The sequence below is a fragment of the Atta colombica genome, unplaced genomic scaffold (genome assembly GCF_001594045.1).
Source record: "Atta colombica isolate Treedump-2 unplaced genomic scaffold, Acol1.0 scaffold100, whole genome shotgun sequence".
Classification (NCBI taxonomy): Eukaryota; Metazoa; Arthropoda; class Insecta; order Hymenoptera; family Formicidae; genus Atta; species Atta colombica.
The window spans coordinates 392,949-410,249 of NW_017259185.1; the positions used below are offsets into that span (position 1 = coordinate 392,949).

The 17,301-nt window shown below is 31.3% G+C and overlaps 1 protein-coding gene across 1 annotated transcript; it reads right to left on the reverse strand.

Annotated features, from left to right (window-relative positions):
* Positions 1–290: 290 nt before the first annotated feature.
* On the reverse strand, positions 291–17,235 carry LOC108685442. Its single transcript, XM_018190229.1, has 4 exons — positions 16,741–17,235; positions 7,478–7,622; positions 1,683–1,943; positions 291–961 (listed from the first exon to the last, which is right to left on the reverse strand). Exons 1-4 carry the CDS (start codon positions 16,741–16,743, stop codon positions 900–902), a joined length of 471 nt encoding a protein of 156 aa, XP_018045718.1. The 5' UTR covers positions 16,744–17,235; the 3' UTR covers positions 291–899.
* Positions 17,236–17,301: the final 66 nt, after the last annotated feature.

A 17,301-nucleotide genomic window follows, 5' to 3' on the forward strand; every position in this document is an offset into this window, starting at 1 on the left:
ACCTTTTTAAAACAGCGTTATTAACAAAGCTAGAGTCGGGTCAAATATCACATCACATTTAGTAAATTTAACTGCTTCAATATGTATTTTGCCAGTTTTATTATGAAATATGCCAATTCTAACAGAAATATCATAAATAATCAATTAATTTAACATGGAAAATGCTAAAAAACACTTGTCTTATTATAAATTTAACTTTTTGATTCATATTTCAATAATAAGTAACAATACATCATAAGTAAATAATAATAAAAGAAAAAGAAATAAAATTACAATTTATAAATTCGGCATTTATTTATCTGCTTTCGTTTTTCACTGATAATTAGTTAAAGCATATCTCATTTTCAATCTGAAATGTGCATGATTCCAACATTTCACGCTACTGGACTTTTTTCTAGCAAAACTAATCCTGCTGATATTTCTGTACTCAAGTCGCGATTTTATTTTAACGGCAAAAAATCATTGGTTTCCTTTGAGAGCTATTCGAAAAATTCATTGTACATACAAACAAATTAGATCCATAATTTGTAAGATATACCTACAAAGTTGAGAGCAAATCTTACAATTTATAATTTTATGATTTCTTGAATTGAAAAAAACCTTCAATTTTCCTTCAGTTCGCTTTGAGTCCAAATTCTGTCTGTTTCCCGTATTTTTATTTTCTACCATTCCCTAGCAGACATGACAAAACATCGATTCGTCGTTTATGCGTGTCAGTCGTACTATCGATATATTCCATCGCGTTAATAACAGTTAATAAGTGAATTAAAGAGTGTTCGAGGATTTTGTTCACAGAAACGATACATGCTTCCATTGTATCCTCATTGTCATCATCATCGGTGATGGGAAGGCTCAGTGTGTCGCGACAGCAAGATCCGCTACGAAGCCTCACGGGCATGTCAGCCGTGTTGTTTCGAGGTGCTTGGTATATTCGGATCCTGCCCGCTTTTGGTAGAATGATCTGCAACATGAGGCTTTAAGCAATCCCAAAATTCCCTTTCAAAAGGATAATATTACATGGGCATTAAAACTATAACACCGAAAAGAGCAAAAAATAACATTTCTTTTTCCAGAATAAAAAACGCCAAGCTTTATTCTAATACTCTGCTTGCAAAAACTGGTTTTTGCTGAAATATCTAAAAATTTTTTATCTACATACGGAAAGAAACGTTTTTATTAAAGTATCAAAAATTTAATTAGATGCAGATCTAAACATAATTTTGTTAGTTCAAAATAATTACGTAGAACGTTCAAGGTGATTGTCAGCAATTAATTTAACCTTTTTTACAGCATTGCTTATTATGCTTCAGCCTAATAAAATTATTTGTTTACATATAGCTACATTTTTAGGCACTTCAGCGTTTATTTCTTGTATAGATACAGATTTGAATATAATTTTGTTAAACTAAAATAATTATTTAAAATATTCAAACTAGTTGCTGAAATATCAAACTATTTTGCGATATTGATCATCATACTTGTTGGAGTTTCTTACATAATTATTTTGATGGTTAAATAAAATTATTTTTAGATTATTCTTTTTGTGCAATAAATCAGTAGATAGTGCATGCCCGAGCCAGACACAAGACAAAGCAAAAAATATTTTCTTTGTCTGCTTCCTATTATTTACAATTCCTCTGTTCGAGGCCATGAATGATAAAAGAATATAGTTAACTTGATACCTGTGTGAGTGGACAGTTCCTCGAAACGATCCGATAAATCAGAAAGGCCAGTCTCGGCGTGTCGACCAAGGATATTCGGTAACGCATTCCTTCTCCCGGTTCTTCCGGTCGACAGAAACTCCTTCGAGTTGTCGCCGTTCTCGTAGGAACCGCCTGGTGTGACCGAGCCGCTCGTCGCACTGCTCGTACCCTTGTCACCAGGCCCGTCCCCGATTTCCTCGGGGCCTACCTCCGCTCTTCTCGGCGTCAGCATTCTCAGTACTGTAAAGATACGCCAAATCCTGTGTTTGTGCTCGACGCTCCATAATTCGCGCATTTCAAACGTGCACTCCGCAATTCTTTGATTTAGCAAAATAATTCTGTTAATATTCGAAATCTTCGATAAAGCTTCATTTGATCGATTTTATTAGTCTTCTATAGCTTTTGATCGATTATATCTTAATACAAAAGGACTCTGCATTAATTATATGGAAAATCGGATCCTGATTAAATGAATCAATTTTCATATAATCTAATGTTATAGTGAATAAAATATGTTATAAGATATCTTTTCTCATGTCTAGGATATCTTTTGTTCATCACATTATAAGCTACGTCATATTTGAAAACTAATTCATTTTATCGGGATTTAATTTTCCATATAATTATTGCGGAGTTCTTTACATTCTATTCAATCTGTTGTCTCACGTAACTTAGATAAACGTGATTAGAATTGTAATGGTTAATTTTTAATACTGTTATTTGTTTCTTCATTAATATGTAGTTGTACTTTAATTGAAAGAAGATAAAAATATTCGTGATATATTTAATCGGTATCTTATCTAATTAAGAAATCATAAATAACATTCAATAAAAACGAAAAGAAAGAAGCAAGATAGCTAACGATTTCATGTATCAATGTTGCGGATAAAGAATTAATAAGGTTGCTAATTAAGTTTCAATGACCTAGAATTATTAATTAAATTTCGCAGAATATAGCAGCTTACGGTTCGAAAAGGCTTTCAAAAGCTTTGAAATATGATGCTAAAGACAGTTGAAATTTATAGCAATAGATATAGCACAAGCATTCGATTATATATTTCCTGATACATAGGATTATAAACATATCTACGTTGAAATATAAAGGCATGCAATTAATTAAAGATATATAATTTCTTAATTAATTAATTAATTATAGGGTATTGATTATTATGATCTCATTATCAATCGTATCGAACAAATTTTAGCTTTCGAATAATTAACTCTCTGGAGATGTCAAAATCTGTAACACAATTACTGACACTGAGTCTATGAAACCCATTTAATTTATACTAGGTATTGAAAAGTATTTCAATAAGCCAAAACGTAACTCGAATGTGCGCATGTACATACTAAGTTTATTTTAATAATAATAATTCAAATTTGCAGATGCAACATAAAAAATATAATTGAATGTGTTTAATCGACTCACTGTTAGCTTTGGAGCTATAATAAAAACTATAGGAGGTTTATAAAACCTATAAGGATACAAAGATCACTTTTACGAGCACCACAACTTATATCTTCAATAATTATATAAATTATTATTTCAGTAAAAGCTATGAGCAAACATGATATATGCGCACTGAAAGCGCCACATCTAATTTAACATCACACATTTTTTGTTGTATTGTATTATATATACAGTTCATATCTATGTCACGACAATAGTTTAACTTGATAATTACATCGTGGAATTTTAATTATACTTCGCACTTTATGGCACAAGTACACGCGAAATCGATCGTAAGAGAGCACAGTATTGCGCAGTTCGAAAATAGGGGCCTTTTTATGCATATTGTACATACTGAATAATGAGAGATACATTGCAGCATCTCTATGCTTTAACTCGGTATTAAAATGATTAAAACATATACTCGTTAGACGCCAATTGTAGTTACAATGTTTATCACGAAACTAACAATTTATCTCCTCGTTGCTTCGAGGGAGAATATTCCCGATATTAATTCCGTTTTCACGAATGACTTTTATAACCTGCGCTGTACAAATACATACATACTAGGATATGGTCAACATGACACTACAAATATTTTGAAGCATTCTCTGATTGGTCCATTCCTAAAATTTTTTTCCAATGGGTCAATCAAATGATTCAATGCATTCGTAGTGAAAATTGAATAAAAATTGACGCTTTTTCAATACTGGCTCAATTTTCACTCTTTATAGTGAGATTCCACTCCAAAAAATATAAAAAATACAAGATAAATTTCAGGCAATATCGAAATTATATCAAGACCGAATAACATATTTAAATTCTCTATGTTAAATAAAAAGGTAGCTTTTATGAAAAAATCGATATCGGCGAATGTGACTGCGTCGCGAGACTCCTCATTTCGCGGGGTTGCGAATTGATTCTCCACGAGCACTCACTTCCATAGATGCCTCACCGACGATCTGAAAGATTTCTTTGCTAAAGAGTGACGAGTCTATGTATATACAGCCGAGACGACGAACAACTAATCTAAAGTGTCACCTTCTTCGTAAACCAACGCGGCGCGGCGATTACGAAAAGCCATCGAAAACATTATCAGCTGCTTCGAGAGGTTTGTACGGTTCGTATTCCATATCTATAAAATTCCGGAATCATGTAATATTCGCGATAATCATCATCGACTGTGGCTCACGAAGATCGTGACGTACGTTGCGCAAAACTGCCGCCTCGAAAAAAAAATCAACAGAGGAAGAGTCCGAGACACCGTCGGCGTCTAATCTTACTTACATATAACTATAGCTGACAAGAAAATAAATACGTACGATTATTCTCGTCCATGAACGTCAATTATCTCAGAAACGATTTTTTTTTTTAATGTCGGAAATTTGATTAAACATCATCTCTGTTTTATCATTTTTTTTCAATAGTAAAACTTTTGATAAATTTTGCCATGAGGATTTTGTTGAAATTTATTCGAAATTAATTGGAGAATAAAATGTTTGTTAACGTGCTTTAGGAGCTTGATATTTAAAGATATTTGAAAAATTAAAGATATTTGTAAGTTTATATGGTAGGAACAATTATTAATATTTCGAACAATTATTTTCAAATCCATCGAAGGTTTTTAAATGAAGGAAAAAGTAATAATTCTGAGATACTATATGTATTTAAAGATATAAGTATTGATGTGTCTTTTGTATTTTTTGTCTTAACCTTAGCTAAAATCTGTACCATCGTTACTAATGCTGAGTCTGTAAAATTCATTTACAGTGTTAAAAATTTCCGGCCAACATATAATTTTGCGATAATGTTACGTCAATCTGTTTTTCAATTTGTAAGTAAACATTAAATTCTTAATATATAATAAACAACTTAAAAACACAATATTTTAAATACTAGAATATATTAAATACTTATTGTATATTAAATCCTTTATAAAAATTCTTTATTTAAGAAATCCAATAAAATTGATTACTAATTGATCGGAAAGTTTTAGCAATCATTGTGTGCTAACTAAAAGAATCTAATTAATTTCAAGAATCCAAAATGGCATGTGATTCGTATAAAAAGGAATGAATAAGTGTACGTTAATAAAAACAATCCACATTTATAGATATAAGATAAAGAAAATTGAATCGTTTAATTTTAGAAGAAATTTATAATTGAGTGATTCCAATAGACTCATCATTAGCTCCTGTTTAAATAAAAACATTTCGAACAGTACAGAATTATAGTTGCATTAATTTTCACGTTATATATGTGATACATAATAAAATACATACTTTAATATACCTTAAGCATGTAATTTATATGCGTAATTGATATGCGGAATATTTCGATACAGGCGATTCAAGTACGTATTCCAGTGCAAAATCTTTCCGTGCTGGTAACCACAAATTGCAAAGAGAATTTAAATAAAACTTGCTTGCCACATTTGCGAAAAATGTGACGACTATACAAGCGGATTAACAACTTTGTTAACCGCTTTTCTCGAGCTGCAACATGCATTTTAGTTCACTCTTATCTTCACCCATTACTTTAGCATGCTGTTTGTGACGTATTTTGAATAATAAAGGCGATATATTATATAACGATAAGTTGAAGCAAAATGAGCTTTGCGAAATTACTGATCGATACGAAAATGTAGCCAATTCACGAAGATCAAGATTAATTGGTTGGGAGAACGCGCTACAACTCGGCTAGATACAGTGATTGTGATTAAAACATATACAGTACGTCTTTGAGAATGCGCATGATGAAATAGAAATTTCGCGAAGTAAATAACGTAGATATATCACATCGCGGATGAAAATCGATAAAACCGTCATCGCAGGCTTTCGTTTTATCTCAAAACTCACCATATCGTTTTCGCTATTTTAATTTGCTCCACAAAGATTATTATTATGTTGGCACAAACACCGAGCGTGTTGCAGAAGATAATTCCAACACGAATGTATCATGCGTTAATATCCAGCTTATTTGTATATCATTTCCAAATAATTAAACACATCGTGTTTGTATACCAGACGTATTCGTTGATACATGTATAGTTGGCAGCTTACTGGGCGTATTGCGTCTCGTTTAATGTCGCTTCTTAATAATGATTATTCATGCTTTCAAAATAATGAATACAAATTGTTCTACATCGCATTTAAAAATAATTTAAAAAATTTAACGACGGTTCAAAATCTAGATTAAAAATTATTTCAATAAAAAGTAATATTATTTTTATCTATGCTTCAAAATGGAAATGCATGAAAATGTATTATAAAATAATAACAAAAATCTCAATTTTTTTGTAAGTTTTAGATATTAGATTTAAGATGATTTATGTAAAGTTTTATTGCGAGGCATAGATTAGTCTGTAAATAAATAAAATTTATTTATTTGTTCATTTATAGAATAATCTCTGCATCGCAATAAAATTTTATACAAATCATTTTAAATACTTAAAGTTTTTATATAAAGACTAAAATTTTTATAAATTTTTTAAATTATAGTAATAAAAAAAAATAACAAATAAAATAAATAAACTATAAAACGTATTATTCAATAAAAATAGAATATTATAGACACAACATTTTTATGTGTATATTTAAAGTTTATTTAAAGTATCAATATTAACGCATTTGTAAAATGAGTGTAATACATTTTTAATAGTCACCTGGGAATAGTCATCTGGAACATTTTTACTCCCAGCGACGAAAAAATACGAATTATTAAATATTGTTTCAGATATTTTTTAACACTCTCTTCTCTTTCTTTTTTAATAATTATTCTTTATGATCTCTAAATAGGCAATTCTATCAAAAACTCGCAAAAAAAGCGTTATATTATTTAAAATCTTTATTTTTTAAAATAAATATATTATTTTTAAAATAAATATATACTACTCATAATACTATTTCATGTGCTCCATTTAATGATTAATTTAATTAAATTTCTATTTACTTTTTTCAGAAAATTGTGATTAAATCCATAATGTTCTCGAATACTAATAAAAAAATTAAATACAAATAAATAGGAAAACAATCAATAATATACAATATATTATTAATAATAATCATTCTAATTGGAATATAAAAATACTCCCGATGAGATCGTTTAGATAAAAAATACGAACGAAAACACCAGTGACTATTCCCGAGTTAAATCACGCTACCAATTCAATTAGTCAGTCTCCAAGGTAAATCGTTTCCGCAGTGTTCTACGTCGAAAAATAACTCGCGAAGGCCAAGAAAAATTAGTCAAATTAGTTGGGTTAATTCAGATCGTTTGACTGGATTAGTTGATATGTTACGAGCACAAGATCAATAAATGATACCTTTTGCACGTGTAAGCTTCCTTCGATATCCCTTGCGCGACGCATAGCCGGAAGTAGCAAGGCAATCTGCCGCCGCGGCGAGGAACAGTCGCTGCCGCGAGGAACTGCCGCCGCCGTCGTCGGGCAGTACTTTGCGCAGCTTCACCTAATCGTTTTCATCATATTACAAACTACTCCTATCATTGAAAATCTACACGATGTCGGAAACCTGGACGAATCAGACAAAGCAGCGTCGCGAGTTCGGCTTGCAAATGTGCCAAGATACGTATACCTGTGGGAAAATTCTTTGTCCGTTCTTTTCTATGCGAGAACAAAAGGTACATCCCGGAAATCACGAGCCACTGCAACTTCAACGATGCAATTTCAACTAATTTTTCTGAAGACAACAAAGGCTTGTTTCTGAAGGTCATCTGATCAAAAATATAAAAATACTTTTTAAAAAATAAATTAAAGATTAATAATTTGATGTATAAAATAAATATACATATAATAGAAACAGAATTTATAGAATATATTTAAATATATTCGCCACAAAGAACTCCAAAATGAAGCAAATTAATAAATATACAATAATATTATAACTAAAATTAATAAATATACAAATAATACTATAACTATTCAGATGAGATTAAGAGTTTTTATTAATTGTATAAAATAATTTTAATCGATGTAGGTAATCGAATTTTTTGTCATTCTTTCTGCTGCCATCAATAATCTACAAAAGTGATTATATAATATATCACGAATAGATTGAAATGAATTTACTAATTGTAATACAAGATAAACAAAATCAAGATCTTACATCAGTGTATCCATGAACTTAATGTATTCATATTTAACACTATTGCAGAAAATGATATTTTAATGATAGACTATACAAAATAATAGACTATGAAATAATAGACTATGACGATAGCCAATGAATTACGAAAATAACTAATAAATCGCAATTAAATGCAAATCATCACGTAGAATCAGAGAAATTAAGCGGTTTTATTATGAAGAATAAAATGTTTTCACAGATATATTTATATATAAAAAAACACACGCTATATATAAATATTTCTTTAATTATTAATTAAATACATTTAATTAAATTTATTGAAAAACAAAGGAGAATGATATTTTGCCCGAATCATGATGTAAATATTCGAAAGGGATTAGATTTTTCGGATTTCGTTTTTAAAGTTGACATACACATATGTATGTGATCATATCTTCATATCTTCACGTCGCAGATTTAATCCTGCGAAAACGTGGAATGCATTTTCGTAAACTGCGCGTCCAACCTTGGAAGATAATATCGTAAAACAACACATGTTGAGAGAATATAGCGCGGCACGTATACATAATCGCGTAGGTGCTTTATATTCATTCATGATTCATACATCTACCCAAAGCTCCCGGTTGCACATGATAAAACTGTTTACAATGTCGAACCTGGAAATGCCGCAGACGCAATCCCGGAAATCCGTGACAGAAAAAAAAATTGAATAACATAAACAAAAGAGCTAAATAAATTCATCAAGATAACGACTTGACAACTCTAGAAGGCAACGAACGATAAGATAATCACTTCTTCGATCTTTGTTTCTAGCGAATTTCCTCAAAGAAATTTTCCGACGTCTCAACTTGAAAATTTTTCTAAACATTTGAGACCATAAAAGTTTTCCCCATCGTGAAGAAACAATTATATAAATAAAAAAGATTATTATTTCGAGAGCCCTGTTATATATGTTCAATTAGAACAAAATTGGCATTGTATTTTGTTACAAATTCTACGAAGAAATTTTTTAAATCAATTTTCTAATGTTTTTTTTCTTTAATTTTAATTTTGTATCTGTTAAATAATAGGAGTATGTAGGAAGTTTTTCTGAAGTATTCACAAATTTAGCTAGAGAAATACAGATTTAAAAAACATGTTGTTGAGCAATCAAAATAATTACATAAGATCTCAAACATGATGAGCACTATTGCAAAAAGTTTTGACATTCCAACAACAAGTTTGAACGTCCTACATAATTATTTTTAGATAGAACAAAATTATTTTTAGATTCATATCTATATCTAAATTTTTTTAGATATAGATATGATTTTCAGTAAAACCATTCTTTTCGTATAGAGCGATCAATAACCTGTCAAAAACAGAATTCTATGATATCCCTGAGATAAATGTCATATATAAAAAGAATAGTTTTGAAGTATTAAAAAATTTAGTTAGATACAAATCTAAAAATAATTTTAGTCCAAAATAATTAGGTACTAGAATATCAAAATTTTTTTAGGCATTATTCGTTAAACTCGAGTGTCTTACATAATGTTTTTTTATAGTCCTATTAAATGATTTGCAGATCTGTGTCTATCTAAATTTTTAGATATTCTAAAACAACTTTTACTTCCGGGTATTTTTAAAATATTGGAAAAGAATGTGGTGAAGGCAAAAAATAATCTTGAATATATTTTGCGCAAAAAAGAATCAAAAATTCATATCTTAATACAAGATACACATTTCTACAGATTAAAACGTCTATTAACCAAAAAATCAAAAGTACAAACATGCATTCGCTTATATTCAATAAAACAGACGAATAAAGGAAAACTAGAAGACGCACATCACAAGGAAAAATATCTAACATAAATCAACGTTCCGCTTCGATATTATAAATAACAAACTTTGCTTTTATAACTAGAGACGCGATAATACTTCCGTTATTTAAAATTATAAATACAGCAACACACACAAAGATATTTATACGAGGTCTCGCTTCACCACTTCAATATATATCTTACATGATTATGCAGATTTCTATATGAATACTTATGTCAAAATTAATCTGAACTTTAAATTTCAAGAAAAAAAACATTAATACTTCTAAAGAATGTTTTTTGTGTTCCACAAAAAATAAATTATTACAAATTTATTCTAAATAATATTTTAATAAGTTAATAAATGCAAAACATGAGGAAATATTGTATAAATAAATATAATTTTATTATTTCCTTCAATAAAATAAAAAAATTGAAGGGAACGCGCTCTTTTCTATTTGTAAAAGATACGGCCTTGGAAAATTTGCTTGAAAATTTTCAAATATCTGAAAGTTTTCTCCGAATATCTTTAAGATAAATTTTATTTTTACCACATTATTTGAAATCAGATTGGAAATTTAGATCATACTAGTCTTCACAAATGCTCCAATGATATCCACAACTGAAAAGAATGGTTTTGCTGAAATATCTAAAAATTTATCTAAATACAGATCTAAAAATAATTTTGCACCATCAAAATAATTATGTAAGAACTGATTATTAGAATATTAAAATTTTTTACAGCATTGAGATCATCATGCTTGAGATTCTTATGTAATTATCTTGATAGTCCAATAAAATTATTTTCAAATCTGTAATTATATATAACAAAATTTTTTAATACTTCAGCAAAATGATTATTTTTGTGTAGAAAAGATCGGGAGATGTGCGTATCACAAAAACTTATTAGATTGCTTTATTAGAAATAAAGCAATCTGTTGATCAACTAGAATTCAGCTAGAAGGATTGCACGTCATTGTGTGCAGCAACCTCGATATTGCACGTCATTTATTCGACGATGTCCAGGACCAAATTGAGATCCGCTTTCGATCAGGGACAGAGGATTGTCTTTTAGGAATATTAAGATTTAACACGTCACTCGATAACTATATATCGGATCATGATGTCAAAGGCGACGTAAACGAAAACAAAATCAAACAATTTTTTTCTTTGGAATAAATGCATTTCTTTCCACGTTGCGCTTATAATTAATTATTTACAAGTTAAAAATTAATATTCTTGAGATGTCTTCTTACAAAATTTTTCTTATCGAGAGATGGATTTATCTATCTCAAAGTATATGTAAGAGGTAGCTCCTCGTTCCTTTTCTGATGTCATTTCTATTCAACATAATTAATGATGGATTAACATTATGACATCTCTTGAGAAAAAATATTTTATAATTAGCTTTAGATGTATTTTATCGTCGATCATACACGGAAGCTCTCGTAACATTCATATTTCTCTGTAATTTTATTTCTTCTTCATTTATCAGCATTTATAAAATAATTGTTCTTTATTTAAACAAAAAAATGGAGAAAACGCGGATACTCGCGCTATTTTTAGCAGGTCAGGTGGATGATATATGTATTTTCATCGCAGCGAGAGAGCAAAGTTCCTAAAGTGCCGTCACTGCAAAGAGAGCGGTATAGATAATTGGCAAATCAGCCCTTTATTTACGAGTTGCATATGTAAAATTGCGCAACAGCAATAAAGATACTAATTGGGATCGTAGTGCGTGGGCGAAAAATAAAATCATCGTCTACAATCGTTAATACAGCATCGTTACGTCCGCGTAAATGACGTAGTCACTGACGTGGCAAGCGTCTCTGGCGCTATATAATATATCTAAAATTGCACAACTTTAATTGGCAGATGCAAGTATTTGAAGTGGACTAATAAGAATTTCTCGTAACTTTATTTCGCTTCAAAATTCAATACGATATGATGCCCAAAGGGAAGACTTTCAAGGTACATACAATATTAGACATAATTATAGAGAATTGGAAGTGAAAAACGTGAATAATGAATTCGGAACAGGAATATACACTTTTTTTTACATTAAAAAAACATATCATTCCCTAATTTTAAAAGTAATACTATAAAAAATTAAGTTTTTCAAAAAAGAAAAATTTTTTTAATTAATGACTAATTAAACAATAAAAATAATATACTCTTAAAAACATGATCAAATGTCATTTTGTCATTTTCATTTTACAAGCCTTAAAAAATTCTTTCGTCGTTGACGATTACTTTAATATCTTAAAATTATAATAAAAAAAATCGAGATAATTCATAAAAAAATAACATAACTCGAAATATCATCAAGAGTTTAGATTTATCAGATCAGATGAAATAATTAAATTAAAAACAAAAACTTTTTTCGTTTTTAAACTTTGATCATCAAAACTGATAATAATAATAATCCGAAAATTACATTTTTTTTAAATTGTCATTTCTTAAATAAGGAAACGATATAGATTCTTAGGATCTACTAGAGTTTTTGTTATCAATTTTATTTTTTAAAGAATTTTTTAAGTTTAAAATTGTGAAAAATAAGAAACAAAGTTATGGCAAATAATTATAATATTTAATAAATTAAATTTAAAAATTATGAAAAGTCTCAGAGTTACCAGGACTCGTATGTTTCAGTTACAAGTTAAAAATATTAAAACAATTTTCTAAATCTATTACGTGCCTAAAGAGAATAGTTTCAGCAATAATCAGGCATAATCATGAAGATGAGAACAAATAATTAATTACTAAAATAAATATCCAAAACTTTTGTATGTCTTTTAGTAACCTTCGCTATTAATTATTGAAGAACGTACTTTTTTCTTTACTGTCTTTAGCTCACCGTGATGTCAAGTTCGACCCTGACACTCACATACTCAACTACAACGAGATGATATAATGTCACAGTAGCAAGTAATATTCTACGAATATATGGAATTCGATCGGATAATAATAGTGTCGTCCTTATTGAATCGATATAATCATTGCATGCCGAATCTTCAATCAATCCTCGATCCTTCTGCGTGAAACAGAAGTCTACATCAAAATCTTTTACGGAACGGAAATGGAATTTTCATGACTTTATATAATAACGTTACTCTTGTAAATAACTATATTAGTTGTATCATCTTTCTATGAAGTAGATTTTATTCACGGATAGCCTGTCATGAAAGATAAAGTCGCAAAAGAACTTCAGCCTCAATTACAGATGATAACAGTTGACAGGCAAATAATTATGATATGTCATCAAAATATAATCCAGAGAAATCGATTTTTCATCTTTGACGTCTCGATGTCTTTATTATTATCCACATCTTCGAATCGATCGATGGCGTGACTAAACGAGGGACAAGGAAACTTATTTGAGATAATAAAAGGTTCAATCTCGAAAAAATGGAGCACAAAGAACGCCGAGAATGTTATTGATCGCCGTCACCGGCGTGGGAGTATATTTCCCGAACATAGCTAGTTTTATCGATTAAATTTTTCGTAAACGCATCCTTTACATATTTACGTACAATTGTTGAGAAAACAAGTCAAGATAATTTTAGCAAGTTACATGAGTCGCATAAAAGCAGACGAACACGACAAACAACATTCTCGACTTGTCACGCGATCTCTGCAAAACATTAAGCAACGTGTACAACTACGTCTTTAGAATTTTTTTAAATTTATATCTTATGTACTTTTCTACTAATGTAGATTAACTTTAATCTCGATTTAACTTGCTCTTCATGCTTTTTCTAATTTTTAGAACCAGAAAAAGATGAAGTTAGTGGAACCAAGATTAAAATTAAGATTATTTTCCTTTTAGTCGACACAATTGACACAAGTTCTGTTCTATCTTTGTTATTCATTGAATGCTAAGAAGGATCGAATGAACGTCAAGTGTGTTCTCTATAAGGAAAGCGGCCTAAACTACATTGATACAAACGAGCACCAATAAAATAAAGAAGGCTATAAACATATTAATTAATTTATGTGACGAGTTAAAAAAATCATTTTAATTTATCCACGTTATTTTATGATCTAATTTACTTGTCGATTTATTATAAATGAAAAATAATTCCTGATTACATAGGTTGACACTAATGATAAAATCCAGATATAGCGGATGTCAATTGATTCGCTTTTAAATTTCCAAGTATTTATTTTCGCTTTGCAATTTTCGAATGTCATTACGGGAACGTTTATTCATATAATTTTACATAATCGCATTCACATTTGAAACACTGACAAGATTCCGACAAGTCGAGTGTCATTTAACGGTGACACAATGTCTGGGTTACTCCGTAACAACTCGGGAAATTGATCAATTTCGACTAGGCGACACGCCAAAAGTATCTCGTGCATTCAACTCTGTTCAATCTCGACATGTATTATACTGACGTAATTCAATTCTTGTACAGTAAGTAATCAAGCAATCGCGCCCACAAGACAGATTTCTGATCGATGCTTAAAAATGGATCGGAGAAGGTTTCCTTTATGATTTCTCAATCACATATCGACATACGACTTTGCCCTTGATTTCGACGACTAGTATGATGACATCGACAAGAGAAGGGGCTTCAAGAAGCATTATCTACCTGGAGCTATTTTTCTTGAGCTGTTCTTTATGTATCTATTACTGATGTTTTGCTCAATCTCGAATCGATTTGTTACGCAGAGAGATCAATAAATTTACAAGCTTTTTTTTAAAAAAGAAAGACGTTTCCTCATCATTAAACAGCCAAAATCATATTCTTAGCTTAATTAATAATTTTATACGGAAGATGAAAGAATGATTTGCTAAAATATCTAAAAAAATTAGCTATAGATCTAAAAAATTAGATACAGATCCGGGATTATCACAAATTTTTCATACTAATATTCCATAAAAAACTCTTCCCTAATTTCCAGATTTAATGATTTTCCCTGACTTATTAAAAAATTTTTTTGTATTTTTCCGATTTGGAGACTTAAATATTTTGTTGAGAGATCGATTTAACATAGCAATGTAAATTATTATTAATATTGCTATTAATATTGCTGATAATTAATGTTGCCTGCATTATTAATTATTAAGTTGGCAGTATTCCAAAACGGCATAGATATGACGTACGTATATTAAACTTAACTTGTCTCTCGACTTTTATTAATTAAGGAAAGGAGCGTTTAGATCCGAGCATATAGATTGAAAATAAAAACTGTGACTCGAAAATAAAAGAAAATTTGTTAAATCTTTGAAATCTTATATTTATATAATACTTTTAAAAACATACATATTTATATAATACTAAAAACATATATTTATATAATATTAAAAAAATCTTTAATACAATAATTCTCTTAACTTAACTTTTCAGAATATATTGGATCCTTGTAAGTAATGCAAAGGCAATTGTTAATTTTATTTTTAGTTAAAAAATTAATTATCAAGCTAGCATATTTCGTGAAGAACTCGTGCGCTCTTGAAATCACTGATCTAATTACAACGTAAACGATTACAACGTAAATGTTATAGTTATATTACAAATGACGGATATATAGAAGTCGCATGAGAACTCCGAGAATTCCGATCGATTACTAACTTCGCCAGCCAAAGCTTGAGTAGTATCTTTGAAGAATAACAAAATGTGAATCAAAATTAAAATTCAACCGTGCAGGGAATTCTATTAATATCTAGGGAATTTTGCGTCGATGAAGGAGGATGACAATGAAGACGGATGAAGAATATAATTTGGCGTAAGAGAGGGTTTGAATAATCAATAATTTAGAAAAGAGGAATAATCGCAGGAAATAGAAAGAGAGAAAAAAAGAATGCTGCGTTCTAAAACAAAGAACGTAGATTGCAAAATGTCTCAGACAATGAATAAAAAAATGTATGCAAAAAAATCTACATTTAGATTGCAAGAAGAAATCTCAGATATCAAATAAATCCATTTTATGAACGCGTATAATACCATTAAGATATTACACCCGATTGCATAATATCAGCATAAAATCCATCATCCGAATTCGATATCCACATTTTACTTCTTTTGCCACAACCGGTCTACTGATTAATCTAGAAATTAACGGAAATTGAGCCGCGACAGATCATTGACTGATTATCGACATAAACTTCGATCTCCGCAAATTTCATTTTCAACGAGATCTGGACAGGCGTGACTTCCACGTCATCGAAAACTCTAAATGCGTAAAGAAATGCATAAGATCTTCATTATCGAAGAAGGAATTTTTCGAACGAATAGAATCATTTCTCGTACTGCGTGCTTCGCATCGCGTCACGATTTTCGTTTTCCGTCGCGCTCGCGTACCTCGAGAAAGGAGACAAAAAACGAATGGAAATATCAAGGCTACGAAATAAACAAGGCGCTCGTGGCGCGGAGAAACAATGGGACAAAAAAATAATAAATAAAAAATGAAAAAAAAAACAGAAATCAACTCGTAACGAAGGTGGGAGAAAGAGAGAGGATGACGACCTCGCGAAATAAGAAATGAAAGTCTACGCATGACCTTTCCGAGAATTCAATTGAGCAAAATGATCGCCGTCTTTGTCATCGCCGCTGTTCATCTCGATTTTCGAGCGTAAAGAAGCGGAGCGGAGAGCGCGTTTACTCGGCGTGACGCGCGGCGCGGCACGGCGCGCGCGTGACGTCGACACCGATTGACAGACTCACCATCGGGGACGTGACGTTGCTGCGTGTTACGACGTCGCCGGCCGCCACTATGCGTCCCTCTCTCGTGTGCGTTATCGCGCGGCCACACCGCCGCGTGACGCGGCGTCGACGCTCGTTGTTACAACACACGAGCACACGAGTTCGTTAGGCCTCGGTACGCGCGTGTGGTGAGCGGCCGCCGCCACCGTCGCCGTCGCCGTTGTCTATACTCCTACTCCAATCTCCTCCTTCTCTTCCGTCTCGCCTACTGCCGACAGTGCCGATGGGCGCGAATGTGAAATTGCGTGTCGCCGAGGCGTCGCGCGTCGCAACGCAACGCAACGTGACGCGACGCGACACGATGCCGCGCGATGCCGCGTAGAGCGGCCGCGCTACCGCACGCGAAATGCGGAGCGGGTATATATGCGATGCCTTTCTCTTTCTCTCTTTATGTTGTATGTTCCTTCTGCGTTTCTCAAACGAATCGATACTCCCAGTCTCTCACGGATATTCGCTGTCGTGGACGCGTCAGGACGCGTGCACGTGCGACGGACGCGTCAGGACGCCGCGCCGCGCCACGCC